This window comes from Merops nubicus, unplaced genomic scaffold (assembly GCF_000691845.1).
Source record: "Merops nubicus isolate BGI_N331 unplaced genomic scaffold, ASM69184v1 scaffold81, whole genome shotgun sequence".
In the NCBI taxonomy this organism is placed as follows: Eukaryota; Metazoa; Chordata; class Aves; order Coraciiformes; family Meropidae; genus Merops; species Merops nubicus.
In genome coordinates this window covers 7,864-30,223 of record NW_008590019.1, presented here as the reverse complement: position 1 = coordinate 30,223, position 22,360 = coordinate 7,864, and the positions used below count along the sequence as shown (strand labels likewise).

The 22,360-nt window shown below is 48.8% G+C and overlaps 1 protein-coding gene across 1 annotated transcript in view; it reads right to left on the bottom strand.

Moving 5' to 3' along the window:
- COL13A1 (collagen, type XIII, alpha 1) overlaps positions 1-22,360 on the bottom strand; it is a gene marked incomplete at both ends in the record, with an annotated part of 58,567 nt that overhangs the window by 34,365 nt on the left and 1,842 nt on the right. Inside the window, 14 exons of the mRNA XM_008949751.1 lie at positions 902-937; positions 1,671-1,697; positions 2,562-2,603; positions 3,103-3,219; positions 7,196-7,261; positions 11,030-11,056; positions 11,344-11,370; positions 11,469-11,495; positions 12,590-12,616; positions 13,671-13,697; positions 15,244-15,279; positions 19,170-19,220; positions 20,921-20,947; positions 21,558-21,593. Of these exons, the coding sequence (XP_008947999.1) occupies positions 902-937; positions 1,671-1,697; positions 2,562-2,603; positions 3,103-3,219; positions 7,196-7,261; positions 11,030-11,056; positions 11,344-11,370; positions 11,469-11,495; positions 12,590-12,616; positions 13,671-13,697; positions 15,244-15,279; positions 19,170-19,220; positions 20,921-20,947; positions 21,558-21,593 (573 nt within the window). The remainder of the gene's footprint in view (positions 1-901; positions 938-1,670; positions 1,698-2,561; positions 2,604-3,102; positions 3,220-7,195; positions 7,262-11,029; positions 11,057-11,343; positions 11,371-11,468; positions 11,496-12,589; positions 12,617-13,670; positions 13,698-15,243; positions 15,280-19,169; positions 19,221-20,920; positions 20,948-21,557; positions 21,594-22,360) is intronic.

Below are 22,360 nucleotides of genomic sequence, written 5' to 3'. Positions count from 1 at the left end.
AGCCAGACAGGTTGTTTCATGTAAGAGGAGCTCTTTGGAGAGGCCCTCACTGCAAGGTGATTGCAGGGACCCCTTCTCCACTCCGGAGTGCTGAGAGCTGCCTGCCCAGCACACACAGAACAGGATGGGCCCTTAATGGAAAAAACGATGGTTCACTGGAAGAAGTGGCAATAAATTGCATCTGCCTGCAGGAGTGGGTTGTGGTCCAGGGGGGCTATAATTTCCACTTCCTGACACAACAAAAACTTCTCAGTTTGTACAGAACTAATTAAAAAGCTCTCAGGTCTTGCCACTTTGCTCACAGAGTACCCATAAAGCAATGTGGAGATAACGCAGGACACAGGACTCCTGCCTCCTAGGAGTCTTCCCCTTCTCCAGCTGGCATCTCTTTAGCAGAACCTCTTCATTCCCTCTCTCCCCTCTGATCTTTCTTTGTGTCTTTCCCTGTCTCTCTTTTCAACTCTTCATTACAGCCTCTGGGCTTGACAACCCTGCCACTAATCAGCTGCTGCTGAAGTTGTTCGGGCATTGTCAGCTTATGCCTTTTAACCTGGAGCAGGATCAATTCTTTCCTGCTTTATTTCAATACATAGCCAAGGATTTGGCCCTTGCCAGACTCCTGTTCAAGTCTGGGTGCACCAGAGGGATATTTCAGCCTGGATTTGCGTGTAGGAGGCACACAGAAAAGAGACATCTGTACCATAGCTACTGGAGAGCTAAAGATGTCTCTGGGTCCTGCCTCTTCTTAGGCAGGGGATCTGTGAGCCTGTCGCAGCCCCAAGTCCAGTGGGAGCAGAGCTCAGCAGAGGGCTCCAGAGTTGTTCACAGATTTGCAGCCACGATCCCACAAGGCATCAGTACAGCTTAACTCATTTAATAATATCAGAGCTCCCTTTCTTACCTTTCTGCCAGGGTATCCCTGAATCCCAGGGTCTCCCTGCAAAAGGCAAAAAAATAAGTAAGGCTTGGCCTGAGATGGACAAAACCCTGGGCTGCTCACTGGGGCGATGCTGGCATGGCTGGGCATTCCACAGGGAAAATTCACCTCTGGCTCAGAGCTACTCCACTGAGCCCCAGACCCTTCAGACCCATGGGTCCCTGCTACCTGCCCTGGACTAGGCAGGAAAGGCACCATAAGCACTGGCAGCTGGAACACTGATGCCAGCTCTGTGCCCCAGCTCTGCGGTTCCTCTCTTCTCACCCGGGCTATGTATCTCAAATAAAAACAAATAGGGGTGGGTGGTTGCAGCTGAAAAACAACCACCATCACCCCCCAGCCCTCCCACTTTGGCAAGTGAATAAATGGGAAACCGTGGTGGAGTTCACAATAGCATTGCAAAATCGGTTCCTGAAGCGCTGGTTAAGTGCTTTGAGAATGGAAGAAGCCAATAAAGCTGTGTGTGGCAGAGGATTTTGCAAGAGGGGCTGATGAGGCGTGCCTTCCTCAGTCAAGATGCAACTCAGACGTGTCGCCTGGATGAAACCCATGAGTCAGCACACGGGCCGGGCCCCAAAGGCAATACTGAGCCGAGTTAGAAATCCTTCTCAGATATTTAAGGTGACCTCCTTTCCCCTTCCCCTGCCCCTCAAAGTGCACACGTCTCTCCTCGCCAGGTTCATCTGCCTCTGGTCATCACCTTGCTACCTCAAAGTGAGGCGAGATGTCTCACCTTTGGTCCAGGAGGCCCAGGTAAGCTCTGTAGACAAAATCAAAATGGACACTGGAGTTAGCAAAAGTAAACAATGTTACATGGACTACAGGGTGAAGAGAAATGCTGACTGATTTGATTTTTCATCTTTACAGGGGTGATTTACATTGGGGAGCTCAAACATTCCCAGTCCATTCTTCATGTCGATGAACACTATCTTAACCCATACGCTCAACTAAATTCATGCCCATAGTGCTCTGTTCCCCCAGGCTTGGTCTCACTAAATCCAAAGACCAAAAGGCTGCTTTGCTTTATGCATTGTGCTCCAGAATCTTTTCTGTTTCTCTGGCTTTGCTTGGGAAACTTGTTCCCAGACCACTGTGCAGCTCTGGAGTAAATCAGGCGTTTGCAGCTTCCTCTGACAAGCTAAACAGAGGGAATATATTAACAAACAAACCACTTGTGTTTTCAAATGAGAAATAACCAAACTATTTACCTGATATGACCCATGAAACATACCAGACATGTGCATATGTAAATATAAACAAACAACATATCCACGCAGGGGCTGGCTTCCTGATGTGAGCAGATGGAAGGAGAAAACTACTCTAGATATGCTCTGATGCCTGTACCACCCTTGATGTTGCCTGCTTATGGCAATTCAGATGTTTAATCATCTCACCCTTGCCTCCTCAGAGTTCAAAGCAAGATGAGGATGCTGGCAGGAGACCCAGCCCCTCTATCATGTATGGAGAGGCGCTTTTGCCTCAGAGGACAGGACTTGCTTGTCCTGCTAGCAGGCCCTGAAAACTCAGGAGATGGAAATTCCTTTCCTGCTGCAGTGGCTTCAGGGCCAGGGTGCCATGTTTCTCCCCATAGCTCCCAGGAATGGAGCTGCTTTCTGGTACCCACCTTTCCATCTCTGCCAGGCTTGCCAGGTTCTCCCGCTCTGCCCTGTTGCAAAAGAAAGTGGCACGTTAACAGGATTTTCTGCCCCATCCCCTACCATTTAGCAATGGTGTTATTTTAAACAGTGCTTCTGTGCTCTCACTCCTTGGCTGCTAGCTACCAGCCTGAGAACAGGACACGGGCAGGACTTCAAAGGGGTCACAGAGATTCTTATCAGTCAGGTTTCTGCTGAGAGTGGGACAATTACACCCCGTGAGCTGTTTCCTCCTCATGGCCATCTGCACAGGCCCAGGAGGAGGAAATGGGTCTGGTGTCACCCACTCACATGTGCATGTCCAGATAGCAGCAGTGCAGGTCACACACCTCCTCCTTCCCTCCTGCTCCCCCTCTTTCTTGGGAATTTTTTCATCCCCACGTATCCACATCCCCTGCAAGTCTCCCATTGGTGGCTATCTGGGCTTAAGAAGAGGTAACAAAGGCCAGAGGAAATTGCCTGCGCCTCAGTGAAAGAGGAAGCAAAAAGCTCATTTGTAATTGGACTTACAGGTGGCCCAATTGGCCCGGGCTGTCCTGGGGTTCCTTTAGGTCCAGCTGGTCCAGTGGGTCCTGGTGGGCCAGGAGGCCCCGGTGGACCCTGGATTCCTGCTTGTCCTTGCTCACCCTGCATTTCATTAAAACAAAGGGTTACCAGCGGGCAGAGCAAACCCTTCACACCACCACCCCAAGGGCCAAAGACAGCTTAGCCTGGCTGGAGCAGAAGAGGTAGAAGCAAGTCCCAGGTTAGTGCCAGGAGAGGTTTCCAAGAGTGAGGGAGAGCCACACTGAGGATGTCCAGGCTGCCTGGGCAACAGGAGCCAACATCCTACAGTTTGCAAAGACATCTGAGGCCACCTCGCCAAAGGGATCTACAGATGGCTGAGCAGTCCAAAGAGATCTTTTTCTTCATGAGTCAGGGAAGTACAATTCATACATCAAGCACCGACATCTCTTGATCTTCTCAGGAGGCTTTCCAAAGCACTTGACAGTCACATGTGAAGCGAAGCCTCCCGTGACCATACTGGCACTTCCAGGCAGAGCCACAGTGTCTTACCTCAGCCTATTTTCTTCCCTCTGCTCTATTTGTTGGACAACACTCCCTCTGTTTTGCCAAGGACCAAAAGTAGAAATGCCACAAAACCATATGAAAATAACATGATCATCACGGCATTTCTGGAGCCTCCCCAAAACAGGCCCACGTACACCAGGCAGAGCTTGTTTTTGTGAGATTGAACAAGCTAGTGCGTGCAGAGCCACCTGCCATTTTAAGCTCTCCGAATGAAGCCGTTTCAGCCAGTTCCTCCCCAGGCCTGTCAGTAGCCGTTCGGTGGCTGCGGCTCATCCCTCAGCAATGTCATCTGGCCCAAAGGACCTGGACTGGGGACCAAGCGGTGCCGAGGAGACAGTGGGTTGGAAGCACCACGTTCAAATACCAGACTGCTGATATATAATTGATGAATCCAGCAAACTCCTGCGGCACCATGGTGCCCATGCTAGGCTGTTAGTCTCAAGGTCTCCCCTCCATAGATAAACTGTCATGACATCCTACTGCCAGCGAACTCGGTTTAAATTTGAAAGCCTCTCCTTGGTGGATCCACAGGAAGCAAGAAGTCAAACATGATTGTTCCTCCATTATAAATTGATGGGTGTGCAGTTGGGTCTTTGCTGCTTTTATCCTCTCTACAGCCTTACACACTGCTGCTGGGTAAAATTTAGTCTGCTCTCGTGCACTTGCGTGTGCAGAAGGATGAGTGAAATCTGTCCCCTGCGTGTGTTCCTAACAAGCGTGCTGTTTATCCTGGCTGCCTTTACTAAAACATGCAGATACAGGGAAGTTTGCTTTATTTAACATGATGAATGAAAGTAATAAGCTGCAAATTTCACTCCTTCTGCTCTATGCTCTATTTAAAAGAAAATTTCCAACATGCAGGCCAGGCTCATGGGAAGCTCAGTTGCGTGTGGAACAACAGCCCTTCTCCTTAAGAGAGTCACCATGTGAGGGGACACAGGATCCTTCCTGAGCTTCCCTATCCTCTAAGCTCAGTGCTACTAGAATCATAGAATAAAACCATAGAATCATCTTGGCTGGAAGAGATCTTTAAGATCATCACGTCCAACCATTAACCCAGCACTGTCAGAGCACCATTAAACCATGTCCCTCAGCACATCTACTAGTCTTTTCAATCCCTTCAGGGATGGGGACTCCACCACCACCCTGGGCAGCCTGGGCCAGGCCTTGTCAGCCCTTTCATGGAAGACATTTTTCCTCATGTTCAACCTAAATTTCCCTGGCACAACTTGAGGCCATTTCCTCTTGTCCTATCGCTTCTTCCTTGGGAGAGGAGACCGACCCTCACCTGGATCCAACCTCCTTTCAGGCAGTTGTTGAGAGCCAGAATGTCTTCCCTGAGCCTCCTTTTCTCCAGGCTCAGGAACTCCAGGTCCCTCAGCCACTCCTCACAAGACTTGTGCTCTAGACCCTTCACCAGCTCCATTGCCTTTTGACGGACATGCTCTAGCACCTGAACGTCCTTCTTGTACCGAGGGGCCTGTCCTGAAAATGGTCTGGTAGCTTTTAAGTTTGGGAGGGAATTTGGATCCAATGAGGACAAGATATTTGGAGAAGACTGAAGTACATTTCTAGATGTTCTCACCCTGACCTCTCAGCCTGGCTTCCCAGACTTCCCTCCCATTGCATCTGACAGCACCCCCACCATGGATGCACCATGAGAAGCGAAAGGGGGCTTTGCCTGTCTCTCTTTGGCTCTCCCTCCTCTATTCCCACCTTGGCTGCTCTATCAGCCCAGTCCATGCTCCAGACTCAGGGCACTACAATGCAGCAGGGTGCTGGGAACGGATGCTAACACCCGAGCAGGAGACAGGGAGATGGGGAGTGCAGAAGTCCTGCCCCAGAGCAGGGAGTGGCTGGAGGAGCTCACCCAAACTCCTGTTCTCATTGCCTTTACTTTACTGCCTTGGAGAGATCGTGTTTTGCTTAAGCCAGCACCCATCCCTGCAGACCCCTGAACATGCAAAACAGTGTTACCACATCACTAGACTCTTCTTAATTCATTCAGCACAAAAAGACTCCCCCAGATCTAAGTGGATGATAAGTGGACACAGTAAGTTGGAGATCAGCTGTTATTTTCATCAGACGTCATTCTGTATTTTTAGCGGTTGACTGGAGCCATTTTTCAGTTCTTTTAAACACCAGCCACCCTAAGTGTGCCCTGGCTATGCAATGCCTGTTCAGCCTCCTAACACAAGTCTGTGCTCAGCTCGTGTCTCTGCTAAGCCCAGACCCTTGGGCAAAGCACTGGTGCTGATGTGCTCAGAGGCAGCAGCAGGAAATTCCTCTCTCAGGCACCGGCGCTAGCATTGATTTTGCAGCCTCAGATTTTTATTCAGTGTTCATATGTTGGGCTCCTGGAATTGCCTGGTGCCGGCAGGTCCGTAGAAGTGGATTACACTTTGTTGCACTTTGGGAATGAGTACTGCAATGGCAAAACTGTTCAGGGCAAAATTCTCCAGCGAAGTGAGCCCCTGGGGACCGAGGGAGTTTGCAGCCTTCAGCTGATGACAGGACATGGGGCAGCTATTCAAGTTTCCCACTTCATCCTGGATACAAACTTCAGCTTTCAAAGCCTTCCAAGAGGTCAGTCCTTGGCCTGGCTCTCCAGACTGTCACTTTGAAGGGCAACCAGTGCAATCCGTGGGGCTTTGTGTGGCGCCAACATCGAATCGATAGAAACTGAACGGAGACCGCGGGCTCAAGAGATCAGGTCGGGATTTTGCCAGCGCTGGGCAAGGATCAGGCACCTCATGGAAAAGGCCTGTAGTGCAGACTGCCGTTCCCTGTGAGCATCTGACTGTCTAGACAGGCAGCAGGGTGACAAAACCCAGCCACTTAGCAGAGGGTGCCCAGCACACTTCAGCGGGATAATCACAGCGGTTTGTCCGCGCGGGAAAGTTCGTCCCAATTGACAGAACGCGGAAGCTTAAAGTGGGCTCATTAAAAGCCACATGAACTCTGACTATGGACACTCTTATTCACTATTCATATGTCCATAATTCATGTTATGAATTCATTCCTAAAATAAACTAAGCACAAATTATGGCCCTGGAAACCAAAATAAATGTGTTTACACAAAGATTTAATGCAGTTTAATGAAGCCATTATAAGAGCTTACTTAAACACATTTTCCCAAGTGTCTCAGGCTAGACTAGCCCTTAGAAGAAGCGTTTGCCTATTCATTCATCTCAGTTAAATTTCACAGACATTAGCTCCGTTTCAGTAAGAGGTTTCTAACCTCTTCTGGAGATTGAATATGCAGGAACTGGCTCCTTAAGGTAGGAGACTGCTTGTCGACAGTCCCAAGAACAGTTTCACGGCCCATTTCTTTTGGTTTAAAAAACTGGCTTTGCTGCTTTTCTTTTTAGCTGCATTATCACATCAAAGATTTCCTCTGCTTCAAAATAAGTCCCTCAGCTCTCCCCAAACCTCTTGGAAACCCCTCTACAGGGGAAGAAAGACAGGTAGCAAGCTGATTAATTGCAAGTGTTGAGGTAAGCGTAGAAACAGGCAATGAGGAGAAGTCTACCTGGAAAGTTCGTCTCTTTATGACCGGAGGTGGAGCCAGCCGCACTGAATTGAGGAGAGGCAACAGCTGAAGAAGATCAAACCAGAAGGTCGCAGGGCAAAGGAGGTCATTAGGGCACCAAGAGTCAGAGAGCAGCCAGGGGAGAGAACAGAGAAGAGGGGAACAGAGAGATTGCGTGAAAATAAACCCTGCGTGAGAGCCGTGCACGGAGGGCACACAGCAAAGGGACCTGCTGGCAGACCTCTGAGCTCCTCAGCACCATGCATGGCACATGGGGACTTGCCACATGCCAGCCCTGGCAGGTGAAGGGCAGCCACTCCCCAGCCCAGTGTTCCCACCACACAGAGCTTTTACCACTTTCTCTACTTGGAAATAACACTTATCCAGGGGATTTCTGACTCAGCTCCACTGATCTCCTCAGGCAGTATTTACTGCAAGGGATTCCCTCGCTGGCTCTGCTAAGCCTGCCAGTGACAGGACTGTTTCTCTTAATTCCTCATCATCAGACTTGAGGTAACTATCAAAATGACAATTTTCTCCAATTTTTCCAAGCACAGGTTTCCTTCTATCCATCTTCCCTTGTAAGAAACACAGTGCATCTCCAAGCCTCACCCTTCCTTCAGATGTGGAAGGGAGTGGAGAGAGGCTGGCTGGGGTCTGCAGCAAGCATCAGGGCCAGTCAATAGGTCCTGGTGTGGTTCATTTAGCTCGGCAGACACAACCATCATGGCCAAGGGTAGCCTTGGAAGCCTGTGCTTTGCTTTTCCTTGTTTAACAGTAACATTAGCCTCTGACTGCTTACAGCCAGGAATGCTGCCTTAGGGCACAAAGCTGACCCGGACACACAGAAATGAAATGCATTAAAGCTCAGAAACATTTGCTCATCCTTCTGCCGTATCCAGTTTCCTCTTGCACGCATGCTGCTGCCACCCTGGCACCCACTGTGCCAGCTCCAGGCCCAGGAATGCTCCTCTGGCCTGATCCACTTTCCTGTTCCTATCAGTTTTCCATTGAAGCTGCTCTTGGCTTACGGAGGGAGAAGAGAAAGAGGCTTTCTGTGCTTTGGCACAAAAATGTGCCCCTGTGCGCTCAGATCTGAGAGGTGTGCCCATAGGTCTCCCACCACAGTAACCAGGACACAGTACGTGTCCAAACAGTGCACCTTAATCCCTTTAAACATTGCTCTTTGCATTTGCAGGGAAGGCAAGGATTCAGTCCTGTTGCAAAGTGAAGCAACAACCCAATATTGCAGCATTGCCCCCTGTGAGCAGGCAGTTGTGTCCAAATGCACCGATCCAGACAGCCACAAGCTCTTGCAACAAAAGCAGTACTGCTGGAAAACCAGATTTCATCTGAAGGAAATTCTCCTCTTTCTAAAAGACAGTGCAGGAGCCCCGAGAGCTCAAGAGAGCATTTGGGACTGTGCTGATCTTCTCAAAGGGGATGTTGCTGTAAATGCCCACACTCTCATGCTAGGTGGGCCTAGCATGACTGCACAAGTGACCCAGACCCAGCCAAGCTGGCTTTGCTTGGTTTGTCAAGTACTTAAATGTATCTGAAATTCTATGCTGTTTACAGGGAAACAGAGGGAGGATGCTGGAAGGCATAAGGAGAAAAATGGAGAGAAACAGTCCTGAAAACAGATTAGAAAAGACCCAGCAACTGCTTCTGGTGCAAGTGGGAGAATTTAGAGAAGAAACCCAAAGCCTCTTGCACCCAGCTCCTGCCCTACCGGCTCTGTGTCCCAATGACAAGTTTTTTTCAGAAGGCAGCGTGCAATATTGGATCCACACCCTCGTGCCTTTGCATCAGAACTGGTCCCATCAGACCGTTACCCACAAACCTTCAGCGTAAGGATCTGGTTAGAGCGCAGGGCTGCAAGGGTGGTACTTAGGTATTCCTAGGGGACAGTGAAGACACATGACACCAACGGGGTCAGTTAGACACATGACATTTCTGAGAGCAGATGGAGCACGGCTGGTCCCCCCTTTCCCTGAGCTGAGCTCCCTTTCCCAGGGCAGTGCTTTGGAGCAGCTCGAACAGCCAGCCCACACAGAGCGAGCAGCCCCACGCCTGGGCTTGTCCCTCAGAGCAGTGCAGGGCATACAGGGAAAAAAAAGGGAAACTACAAGAAGAGCCAAGTCATACATTCTAGCCTTACATTTCCTTCTGGAGAAAACAAAGACAAAACAAAACTGAAACAACATCCCTGGTTTTTCAGGATGCTGGTTTTCATTTCCTCACCCTGAACATCTGACAAAGGACCTTGCCAACCAGTGAAGCAAAAGCAAACTGCAATTCAGTCAAATGTGTAACATTTTTACAAAGCTCGTCCTAGTTTTCATTTTGGGAGGAAGAGAGAGAACTACACCTCTGTTGGCCTATTTGTGCCTTTGGCTGCCTGAATTTACATTCTGTGACCAGAGTCTTCAAGACAGTCCCCCTTCCTGTGAGCACATCTCTGCCCTGGAAGGACTCACGGGCTTTTTAAAATGTTGAGCTTGCTGCCTCATGAGATCAGAAGTGCCTCCATGAGACCCAAGGAAACACTGAAGCCCAGGCTACTCCCAGTGATGCACAATCTGTATCCCTTTTGCCCAGTGTTGCTGCGGGTCCTGCCGCTGCTCTTCACCTTGAGCGCTGAGGACAGTCGGAGCCAAGGGCTGTAACAGGAACCCAGGACACCGCTCGAACGGGTGAACACTGTTGTTAGCCTCTTCTTAACATAACAATCTAGTGAGCCAGCTCGGCTAAATAAACACAGCTGACTGGCTATAATTGTACCAGAACTGGCACATGCCCATGGCCCTCTCCTCCCTTGCTGCCAGCCGACCTCTCTCCCCTGCTTCTGCTGCTCAGGGCATCCAGGGCCCTGGTCTCTCAGGGCCAGGGACCAGAGCCCAGATAATTGTCCAGAGGCCCATCAAAAATAAACAGAAAGCCCTTAAGCCTGTCTCGCTGTACACCCAGATTACAAATTCCAGCCACTTCATATGATGTCGTTCCAACGCATTTCCAGTGGATTTTCAGCACTCCGGTTGTTTTTAGAGCTGCTTAAATTTTACTGCTGTAATCCCCTCAAACCCCACGATGTACTCTCTCCTCTCTTGGCTGCGGTACATGCCAGCCGGGCCAGGACAAGAGGCAAGTGGGGCAACATCCTGGCTTTCATCAAACGGTTGCTGTCACCAGCCCTCCCTCTCTGCCCCTTCTCTGCAGGCAGAAAGCCCACCAGGCACGGGGACCAGCACCGGGACCAGCCCAGCAGGGACCAGCCAGAGCACCATGGCCAGGGTTACTTTCAGACGTGGAGCACTCTTCTCCTTGTCTCTCTGTGCAAGGTCGAGACCAGCATGAGGGAGAAGAAGAAAGGAGGAGTGGCGATAGCTTCCCCAGTGTCTGCAAACCCCAGGCTGCTCCTGGCCACACAACCAGAGCAGAGGCAGCAAGAGCAGGTGCTGCAGCAGCACAAGGTACGAGTGGGTGACCTCCACGCCTTCAGAAACCCCCGGGTTTGTTGGGTTTGGGGGTGAGGACATGAACCTTCCCCACTCCTGCACAGAGCACGGGAGTGTCTCTTGGAAGCAGCAATTATTTAGCAGGGGGGTCAGCCCCGGTGGGCAGCAGGAGACCGGAGAACCAACATCCCTCCTGGAAAACCTTATCTGCTGCCTTTCTGTGAAACACATCAATCAGCCGAGCGCTGCCCTCGGGGCCCGGATGACGCATCTTGTTAATGAAACGATCTACATTTCCAACAAAAAGCCATTCAAACGAAGGAGGATTAACATGCAGGAAGGCACGGGACAGATGATAATAACGCTAATGACTTACCCTGTGCGGGTACTCTGCACACTGACCCTGGGAAAGAAGGGGATTAAAAGGAAAAAGTTGAAACCACAAACAGAGGGGACCAAAATAGACACGCGGGGTCACATCCAGAAGCTGTAGATCATTGTGGCCCTACTGAATTCAGTGCAGCTATGCCAGGTTGCACCCGACAGGCAGCCTGTCGCCTGTCCCCTATCCCCACAGCCCTGGCTTCTTGCTATAATTCTCAGCCACTCAAAGTCAGACAGAGCAGCACCGAGTTCCTTCCCTGCTCAGTTTTTACATTTAATTTTCGACACGTCTCCTATTAAAATTACCTTTTCTCCTTTTTGTCCTGGAGGTCCCTATAAAAGAAAAGCAGCAAAAAAAGCCCTCAGTGAATGAAGTTCAGTGCATGCAAGGGCAAAGAGATTAGGAGGAGGTGTGACTGCAAGATACTTACGGGTTGTCCTCTGGGACCTGCAGCACCCTTAAAGAAACAGAATCATGAATGCAAGATGGATTCCCATTTACAGTGACAAGAAGACAAAAATTCTCAGCATATGGAGTAGGTGGAAACTCAGCTTTTAAAAACAATTACGAAGAAAATTCCCAAGAGAGATCTGGGCTCCCTTTGTTACTCTGGAGGAGTGAAAATGCACACATGTTCTGGCTGCACCACGGGGGGGAATTATTAAAAGGAGAGGGGAAAATTCATCAGGAAAACACACCCTTATTGTTCCCAGGACCTCAGTTGACAGCACGTCCCCTTGGTCGACGCACTGGGATTGAACCAGAAAGCAGCCAGGGTTGAAGCCCGAGTTGCAACTGCTTGAGCTAGGATTGAGCAACAGGGGGATGTCAGCACACCCCTCCGCCGAGGAGCAGGGGGGAGGGGATCTCTAACATGTGCTTGCCAGAGGGTTATACTGACACTTAGGCTCAAAAAACAAAATTAGCAGAAGAAAACATTCAGCATTTCAGTGAGTAAAGGTGACTACAGAGCTGCTAGCTTGGCATACTCGTGTTTGAGGATTTCATCATCAGAGATGTCAAGAGGAACGAGACCACATTTGGGCTTCCATCAAGTGCAGCCTAAGTTTATCGTTTTCAACCAAAAGCATTTTAGTATGATGCACATACTAAACAGAACTACAAGAAAGGGGGGGGGGGGGGAGAAATAATACAAAAAATATGCTTTTTTTGTTGTTGTTAAAGAAATTGAAAGCTGCCAGATGGGTTTTCAGAAATCTTTCCATCAACTTTTACTTCTGCTATGAGGCCAACCACAAAAAAATGTCAGCTCCTAGAGTATATTTAAAGAACATAATTGCTAGCTGCAAGGAAAACATATCCCATGCATAACTAGAGAGTTGCTGTTGTGACATGATGAATCTGATAGCTATAATGTAAAAATTACAGATGAGCATCCCAGCACTGCTATTACAGCGTTACAGAATTAGGGATGCAGTTAGTGCATTAGCTGAACTAGGATTGCTACCCTGCCTACAAGCTCAGTTCCAGCTAAGTGGCAACGTCATTTCAGACCAACTCATCACCCACAGACAAACATATTTTTTTTACCATGTCCCCTTTCTGTCCAGGATGACCCTGTAAAAGAAAAAAAAACACACATCAACTTCAGCCACTGCAGTCTCTAGAAGATGTTGACTTAACCCCCCTACCCCCTGCCCCAGGAGTTGCCCACAGTTGCTATACCCTGTCAAGGGCCATGCAACACCATGCACGTGGAGCTTCACTCACACCTAACAGGACACTGCTCCCTTCCACCAAAAATGCTGAGAACAAAGCTCTGGACAAGGTGCAAAGGCTCTGCAGGGCATGGCTAAGACATGGTTAAGTCCCCCTTGGGCTGGCAGAGCAGCTTCAGCTGAGTGCAGTGTGCTGCACCTTGCTGGGGCTCACATGTCCAAGATGCTGCCAGGTCTCTCTTGAGGTTGATGTTCCTCATGGAAAAAAATGGAGTCCCACTGTAGGAAATGGGCTGCCAGAGGTACGTGCTACCAGATCCTTCTCCATTACACCATGGCTAGAAGAATTATGGTGGGGAACCTGGCAAGTATCTACCTGGAGCCAGGGGTTTGACATCAGCTGGGTGTGTAGGAAATTAGCTATTTTTGTGCCTAGCTCTCTGAAGGATGGGAAGAACTCATCTCTCTCTCTTGCTCTACTACAAAGTTGATTATAAGGAGGCTCTAAGGACAGCACAGAGGTCTTTTCCTCTTGCAGCTCTTCACAAAATGCAAAGAAAAGAAGCTGTAGGATCGATTTCAAATGAAGCTGTCAGCTAAGGCAGAGGGCTGGTGCCTAGGGGAGCTGCCTGTCTGATTTGAGGTGGGAGTGCCTGCTAAGGCTTCCCCTGCAGCAACCAGGCTGTTGCATTTGTGAAGTGCTATTTTATAGATTTGCCTAGAAAGGAAGCAGCCATGCGCTGTCTTCCCTAATCTCCTGACTCCTCCATCTCCCCCAAGGCATCTGTGGTATCCTCCTGGCTGCCAACCTTCCAGTTTTCTTTTAATCCATGCATGTGCATGACACTGCAAAATAATCCTCTTAAAGACATACTCTACAGCACGCAGGCTGGCAGGACAGTGGGACCTAGCAGGAGCAGGGCGGAAAGCCTTGAGAGAAGCCGTTTGCTTACCGGTTTGCCATCCAAGCCAATAGGACCCTGAAATTAAAAAACAAAACAAAACAAAACAACAACAACAACAAAAACAAGAGGAATGATGAGAAACGCTTTCACTGGGAGGTGTGTCATTCTGCCTCAACAAGCACTATGTGTCACAAGATCACACAGGCTGGGGAAAGGCTGCAGAGGTGAGGTGACTCTCTCTGCCCTCCCACTAAGTCCTGGCTGGTCCCTGGCCCACTGGGTACCAGCCCATCTTCCTGATTGCTTCTGCAGGGACCTGCTCACTGTCAGCCCGTTTCAGCAGCAACTCTGGACACAAGCAGGGAAGGGAGGAAGGATTCATGTGCAATTTGAAAAAAAAAACCCTCAGCATTTCAAATTTCACAGCATCCTGTAAGCTAGTTGAAAATCAGCAGTTTTCTCCAGACTTGGATTTTAAATGGGATCTACCTCTGGGGGAAGAGGAATTTTTGCAAGGGATAGAATAATACAAGTGTCCCAGGGAAGAGGTGACATACAGATCAGCAGCATGTTGAAGGTACAATTTGATGAGAAACAGGCTCTGCAGAGCACTGTCCCACCCAGCACTTTCTCATGAGCTGGGCTGATTTGTTTTCTGCTCCTCTGAAAGCCAAAGACCACAAAGACCTGGAGAGATCTGCTTCTCCTCAGCCCAGGGGCAGCTCACAGCCCCCCTCTTCACGAAAGGGCAGAGCCGCAGCGCCCAGTCTGAAGGTTTGTAAGCTTCCAATTCCTCCCATTTTCCAGGTGTGAGAGTCTCCCCCGCAGACCTGCTCTGGCACATCTCGTGTCCTGGAGGAGCAGCTGAGCTGCCTGGCAGGAGCAGGGATGCAGGGGGTGTCTGTGTTTGCCTTAAGCTTCATAGTAGTCCAGGATAAATGCATAAGCATAAATAGCAACCCTTTGCGTTCCCCAGCAGCCTCAATGCTTCACAGAGCGTTGCCAGCAACTGTAGGACTGGAATGAAATTTGCTTTGTCCTCTCCTGAGCTTGTTTTCCATTCCCTTGCCCATCTGTAACAAGGCTGGAGAAGAATCCCTCCGCTTCCTACTTTTTGTGCTTTCCCTTTGGCATGACCAGGGTGTTCAGCCAAGCACGGCCCCCAGCTGACCTACATTCACTCAGGGCCCTGCCGTTTGGATCACAGGCGCTTGCTGTTATTGCAATATCACCTAAAGGCTCAATTAAGGTTGGAATTTCACCTACCGAGGGGTTATTTTCTTTTTGGGGGGCTATTTCTTAGGATGGTTTTCTTTTACTGAACAGATCTGGCTTCAACTATGTTATTTTAACACTTGGTTTTGTTTTGTTTTTTTTAAATTCATTTCCTTTCAGAGTTGTGTGGTTTCGTTTTTGGATTTTTTTTTTCCCCTCCATAAGTATCCATAAGTAAAAGGGGAAAAAACAAAACAAAACAAAACTATGAAGAAAATATTACTTTTTCCAGTGATATCAGATCAGGTCCATGGTTTCAGACAGAAATGATGAGATACAGCAGCACTAATGAGGCTTCCCAGTAATATTGCACACCCGTATCTCATCAATTAGCAGTTACACTTACCGGGAATCCAGGAAAACCTCTTGTTCCAGGCTGTCCCTGGGAAGGATGACAAAGAGACAACAGTTTTAGAGGAATTGAAGTGGATTTTGATAGACCCTAAGTCCTCTCTACGGAGCCTTTCTTCCAGCCTCTGCCCATCTATCCTGCAACTCTCTGAAGAGTTATCCAAGATCCAATTCCCCTCCAAGGAGGGAGCATCTTGGGAAGGAGAGGAAATCTCTCATCCCCACTCCAATTTGTACAGGGCCAAGAAAATGCTGGAGCAGGTCCAGTTTGGACTGCAAGCAGTTTTCTTGAAGTCTCTACATTAATTAAATGGGTGTCCCTAGCCCATATGCTAGGCTTTTGGAGTATATTCCAGAGGCTGAGCTCATTTTATGGCAATTCTTGCTGCCATAAACTGGAGGCGTTTAATGCAGGGTGCTGCTCTGTGCAAGACAAACCTTGCAGGTCACTGTGTCTAAATACAGCCATCCCTCTTCTCCTCCTCCCCTAATCCCATGTCCCGGTACATTCATTTTCCTCTTTTCTCAAAAATAACTCTGGAGAAGACATGATTTTTATTTTCTTTTTTCTTTTCTGTTTTTTTTCCTCAGAGAGCTAAGAGAAAAAGGGGAGTTAAGTAGTGTGGTAAGACGAACGCAAGCACCAAGTCCTCTCCCCTGCCTCTTTCTGGCTAGTCAGTGTTGGCTACAAGTTTAGGATCAGGTACAGCAAACCCTGGCTTGGGATGCATTTGGTAGCTTCTTCATCACCCACTTAAAAACACTGGGGAGTGTCCTAGCTGTTAATTTGTCTTAGTTCTTCGGTTTCTGGGACATGTGACATCTCAGGTCACAGTTACTCTAGATTAGTGGGTATCCAGTAAAGACACCACTTTACTTCAAGATTTTTTTTAATCTCAATCTCTAAAAAAAAAATGTGTGAGCCAAGTTAGGAAGCAACATGGACCAGACTTCAGGAGATACAGAAGCACACACGTGTAAGATGGAAACAGCAGCATGACATAAAACCTATACCATGCTCATCCAGTGACCACTGTGGCATCTTGCCTTCCCTGAAAGCCATGCTACGATACTAAAAAGCCTGGCTTTCTTACATGTTCTCATGCTCTGTTTGGGGGAAGAAAATACTTTCTTGGGCAATCTGAGACATCGTTACTGGACAGTTTGAGTCCCAGAAGGGTTTCCTAAGAAAGAGTTGGCTGTAAGCAAGAGTTTGCTTCTGAAGAGTAATGCACATGGATGCATCTCTACCTTAACCCAGGTGATCCCCTGTGGTGCCAAAGGAAGGGGAAGAGGAAGGGGAAGTGGGAAGGGAAGGGGAAGAGGAAGGGAAAGGGAAAGATAGTGTGAATGGGAAGGAATGGACAGACCTGCTGGGCTGCGAGGCTAAGGTTTGCCACAGCGAAGCAATGATAATCCCTTGGGAGAGAGCCCAGAGTCAACTTGTCAGGGAAAATCTGCACCTTCAGTTTACATCTCCTCTAGCTTCCCTCTGTCTGCAGAAAGACTCAGTGAAGGTGTGTCCCTCCAGAGGATGCAGCCAAATAACCTCTTTGCAGAGCCTGAGCGATGCCCCTACCACAAAATGCCTTGCGTTGCACTGAACAGTTCTGGTTCTATACGCAGTGCTAGCAAGACCTAATCACATTTGCACTGTTTTTTTAGTTCTGCAAAGTTGAACTGGGTCAGTTTTGCTTTGCAAGATACATATAAAACCACCTGGTCCTGTTGGCCAGTGACCAGGAGGGAAGATAGACCATAAATTAAAGGATAGGTCCACTGCTGGTTTCTGAAAAGGAAAGAATCAAGAAGAGCCTAGCCACAATTCATTAATTTTGGTTCCCTGTTGGACACCTTCCTCGACAAAAAGTGCTAAAAAAAGAATTAGGGAGAAAACCTGGAAATGGTGCAATTTGGCTGGCTCTGTAGACTGCAGACTGCTGCCTCTTTCTCCTTGGAGGACAGCAGTGTGATTTGCACAATATCAGGCCAAAACAACAGTTCAGCAGCGAGCGATTCCAAGAGACTGTTTTTGTTGGGTGGCTGTTTTTCCTTCTCTTCTTTTTAAAATGTTGTTTGTATGAATTATGTAATCCCAGGAGCTGCCAAATCATGGAGACCGTCTGTTTCTGCCACTATCGGCACACTGTCCCTCTCTGGCCAGAAGCTAAGCAGCTCCGAGCTCGAGTGAAAACTTTAACCTCTAAACAAAAATCTGGAAACTATTTGTCATCCCACGTCTTTCCGAGTGGCCCCTTGGCCAGGGTTTCCATGTTTGTCTTCAGTGCTCAGCCATCCTTTTGACCTATCACCAGCTCCCCGGGAAACTGGATCATCTTCACAGTAGGCTTTGGGGGTGGAAGTGTGGAGCGGCGCCAGCTCCAGCATCTCAGGGCTTTGACTGGTGTAGGCAAAAATCCATTTTAAATATCATTTACCAGCTAAGTTTTCTGCTGCTTTGGAGATGCAATGTGTTCTGCACTTTCCCCAACAGCAGCAAAGCCAATGAGGCAGAGCAGCAGCACCAAAGCAGACACTAAAAGTTGTCCTGCACACCAGGCATGTGTCATTCAAGGAAACGGTGGTGCCTGTCTCTATTTGCAGGAACTACAGTGACAGGGACTGATGGTTTTTCTCTCTGATTAATATAACCACACTATCCAGAAAGCTGAGAGCTACAACTTGTGAGAAATGGCAAAAGAAACAGGGCATTTACGCTCCAAACCCTGCTGTTCGTGGAGCAGGGTGGTCTCGCTCAGAGTTTGGCATGGAGAGACCCTCCAGGCTCTTCCTCCTCACCTGGCTTTGTGGCCAGGGGCCATCTGCTGGGTATAAAACACTTGGGGAGACTTCTTTGTGTCCTGGGCTTTGGTTCTGTCACTTCTGAAACTACAGTGTGCAGGGCAGGTGGGCCTGGGAAACAGCAAGGCTGTTTCATATTAGAAACACTTATCATGGAGCTTTTGGTAAGTTAATTGGAAAGCCAGATGTAGCCAAGTGTTCGCACTGCCTAGGTCTCTCTCACTTGACCTCTGGTGTGAAAGAAAAGTTGCCGGCAGCCCATCCTCCCTGCAGGTCAAGGAGGGTGCTCTTCACAGGTTAATCAAAATCGGAAGTGCCGACTGGGAGGGAGAGAATTGAGTGTCTGGGTCTTTTTTTCATGGAAATCCCCAGTGGAGGCTGTGTAGGGGTGGAGTGGAGAGGACTAGCTGCATCTGCACAAAAGCAGAGGATTGATGGCTGAACCACAGTGCAAGAAGCATCCAGCATTCAGAGTATGTAAATGCTCCAACTCTTCATGCTGGTCTTTTTTTCATGACCCTACCTTTGCAAAAAGTTTTGCCTGGATGACTCGTTGCACCTTGTAGGGACACTTTTTCTGGAAGATGGTCCAAAATCCCTGGCTCCCCAGCCAGCAAAGGGACGTTCCAGATCACAGTAGCTGTGCTGTCAAAGAGTTTCCGAGACTTGGGGCACTTGACAAGGACCTCTAAACAACTCAAACTACCCATACTTGTGAGCTCCTCAGTCACCAGCTCAGCTCTGATGTCCAAAATCAGAGGGTTTGTCCTCTGCTAATAAAACCAAAGGCTGAGATCAGCCAGGCAAAGGGTATATTTTCTCCAAAAGTGGTAGCAGCCCTGTTGCAAGAGGGAAATATGCTTCTTCCTTTTAAATACAGGTATATGGTTTCCCTGCAAGGGAAGGCTTCCTCATTTGTTCTGGAGTATGAGCTGTAATTTCATTATATATAGTATATAATAGCAGTATAAAGCCAAGCCTGGCTCAGCATGGGAACCACAACATACAGGCCTTTTTCCTCTCTCCAGCTGATGCTGTGTCTTACCACCCTTCCTAATTCTTTCCCTCTAACTCACCCACATCCTGCATCAGGCAGAAATAGAAAGAAAAGCCACTTACGGGTGGACCGCGCGGCCCGATGATGGACATGCCTGCTTCTCCTGGAGCACCCTGCAGAGAGACAGGGGAGAAGAAAAAGGGGTGAGAAAAGGAGGGGAGGAAAAGAAAAAGATAATTATATTCCTGTCAAGACAGGCATTAAATGAGGGTGCTCAAGGTGTGAGACCTTCAGGGCTTGTGGGGCAGCTGCTGTTCTGGCCTCCCCCAGCTCTAGACTCACATTTTGGGATAAGAGTTGTCATCTGGAGCTAAGCACGCGTGCCAGAAAATGGAAACTGCACAGCAAGGAAAACTGCAAACACATAAAACACTTTCTAGCAGAACAGAGGTTCTGTCCCATTACAAGTGTGAAAGATGGCCTCAAAACTCATGCTGTTTCCTTCCTGTGAGTCCAGGAGGACTGCGTCCTACAGAAGAAAGTAAAGAAGGAAGGGTGTACTGAGCTCCAGGGAAACGGGAGCTGTAGGCAGCTTACTGGCTGCCTCCAGAAATGCCTCACTTGTGCGCTTCTCAAACTCTGTTGAGATGTGGATGAAAACAGCAAATCCTGACTGGAAAAGAAAACAGCTGCCACCCATAACGGGTGATGGCCAGGGCACGTCCCCATCTTTGGAAAACACGGCGCACTCCTGAGAGGCAGCTCCAGAAGCACCCAGGGCTGGGCAGCTTTGGAATGGAGCATGCCATAAACCAAGCAGTCTGTGAGCAAGCAAAGCTCTCTGCAAAACAAAGCTGGGGCTTGCCAAGGACCTGCGACTCTCACAGAGGGCTTTGGGGAAGCATAGGCAATTAGGAGTGATTTTTCCCTTGTTTATTTGTATCTATCTTCTGTCCCTTCATGTTGAAAGCTTTGGCCAGAGAGAAATGCAAGGACACGCAGAGAAAAAAGCAGGATGGCTTCAGGCGGTGAAGTTTTGGTCTGTTAGATAATGTTGGTTGGCTCCAATGAGCAAGCAGATGCTTAAGAGCAAGGAAGTAGAATCTCTGTGCTACCTTGCTCTTCCATGCTGTGTTTTTCTCTGTCTCCTATGAAGAAAGGCAAAGGGGCCTGGTACCACAGTGCACAGAGGATCCCGCTATCAGGTGAATACCCATCCCTTTCCCAGTTTCTACGTGTTCTTATTTGGTCACTCACATACCCCAAACACCTCCATTTCACTGCTGTCACAGCTCTGGGGAAAATACACAAACACTGAAATGTCAGACACTTCCAAAGAGGGGGGCCAACATTAGGATGCTTTGCAGACTACCACTTCTTTACAGGTATGAAACACCAGTTCGCCACATGGCAAACATTTTGCAAGATGATCTTCCAGAGACTTAAACTACACCTTTTCCTTAGGAGGTAGAGGTCCTACCACATCAGAATAAGGAGCATGCCATGCCACTTCTTCCTTGCTAAGTTTTCCACCAGGGAGGTAGGGGGGAGTTGTGGGTTGATTAGGGCAAGCAGAGCTGCCAGAGGGGAAGAAACTCAATGGTTAAAACCTAGGAAGCCTCAAGGGGAGCCGTGTGTGTGCCCACTGCCTCTTATGCCATTACTAAATTGTCATAAACAAGAAATGCAGCATCTTCGGAGGCTGAGTAGCCTCAAAGGAATGTGGGAGATAAACTCACTGCTGGGGAAGGGAGGCAGCCCAGCGGGGAAAGCCCAAAGCTGGCTGCAGAAGCCATGACTGTGACCAGGGGTGCTTGGGCTGATCCTAGAGGAGGACAGGTGGGGATGCTATGGGCTGCGAGGACTCACTCACCTTCTCTCCGGGTTGCCCTTTTAGTCCCTGGGTCAGTGGCACCCGTCACAGCCACATGCAAGAGGGTACAGGGGAGAGAAAGAGAGAGACAGAAAGACAAACACAGGCGTCAGCGGCAAGAGCACGCTCCCCTGCCCCAAAACCCTGGCTATGGGGCTGGGATGTGTAAGGTGGCCTCAGCTCCTGCCCCATCCCACTTCCCCATTCTCACTCTGGGACCCAAGAGCAAAGAGCAGCTCCAAAATACAGTGCTCAGCCAGGCAGGGGATGGCCCCTTTTGTTCAGTGCAGAGGTATTTGGAAGGGGCAGCTGGTGGTGGCATTGTGTTAGCAAGGCCATTGTCAGCAAGCTCAGCCAGCACAAGGTGGCAGCAGGAGGCACCCACCTGGGGTGGGAGGGTGCTGAACCAGAGGAAGAGCTGAGCAACATGGCAGAGGTGATGGAAACATCCATCTGGCCTATATGTAGTTTGCAGGGCTGGCCACCCTGCTGTGACAAGGAGACCCCCCCTTACCTGAGGGATGGTGGCTTTGCTCACACTGACATTCACCAAGGATCACAACAAAAGCCCCCCAAAAGTCTTAGGGGTTGGAAGAGGATGGGAAGGACAGGGCACATGCAAGAGGTTTTGACTTACCGGCCGCCCAGGGATCCCCATTGCGCCTTTGTCTCCCTGGCAATTAAGACAAAATCAGAAGTAATTGGAAACTGGCCAAAAGCAAGGTTATAAAACAGCACAAATGAGCTACACCACAGACATGGCTTCATGTCTGTGTTGAGGGACTTTGAGAGAGGAAGAGAACAAGTCAGAGAGAGAGGAAAGCATGTCTGTGTGTGCCTGACCCTGCCTTAAGAACATGCATAAGCCACCAGTTCACTTGTGACTGTGACAAACCAGCACATCTCACAACAGAAATTGCATAAGGGGATTCAGGCAGCAAAAGAAAGGCAGGAATTTTCGGCCTCACAAATCGTAACCCCAATTTCCAACACTCTGTAAAATGCAGGTCCTGGGAACTGGCTTCCTGCAGTAGCCAACTGTCACTTTTTTTCTCTTTCTTTACCAAAGTCATCTGGGTGTTAGCTATTTATTTTTAGAGTTATCACTTTAAAACAGGATTCTCTTAGACTTGAAAACACAGTCCTGTCCAGAAGCAAGAGAAAAATGTGGGAAAACAAGCTGACACAGGAAAAAGCATGTCTGGAAGAAGACATATGAGCAGCTGTGTTCAGTGTCCTCTACCCCTTTGAGATAGTTCCCAGTGCATTGTCAGGGTGTGAAAGATCCTAGCAGTGGTTTGGGGAATGACTTTGGGTCAGGCAACACTGAACAGAGCCTTGTAAACACATGAACACAAGACCAGTGGCAATTTTCTTTAGCCACTTACCTACAAGGCAGCTTTCTGCATCTCACAGTCAAATTTAACTGTGTTATTTAAG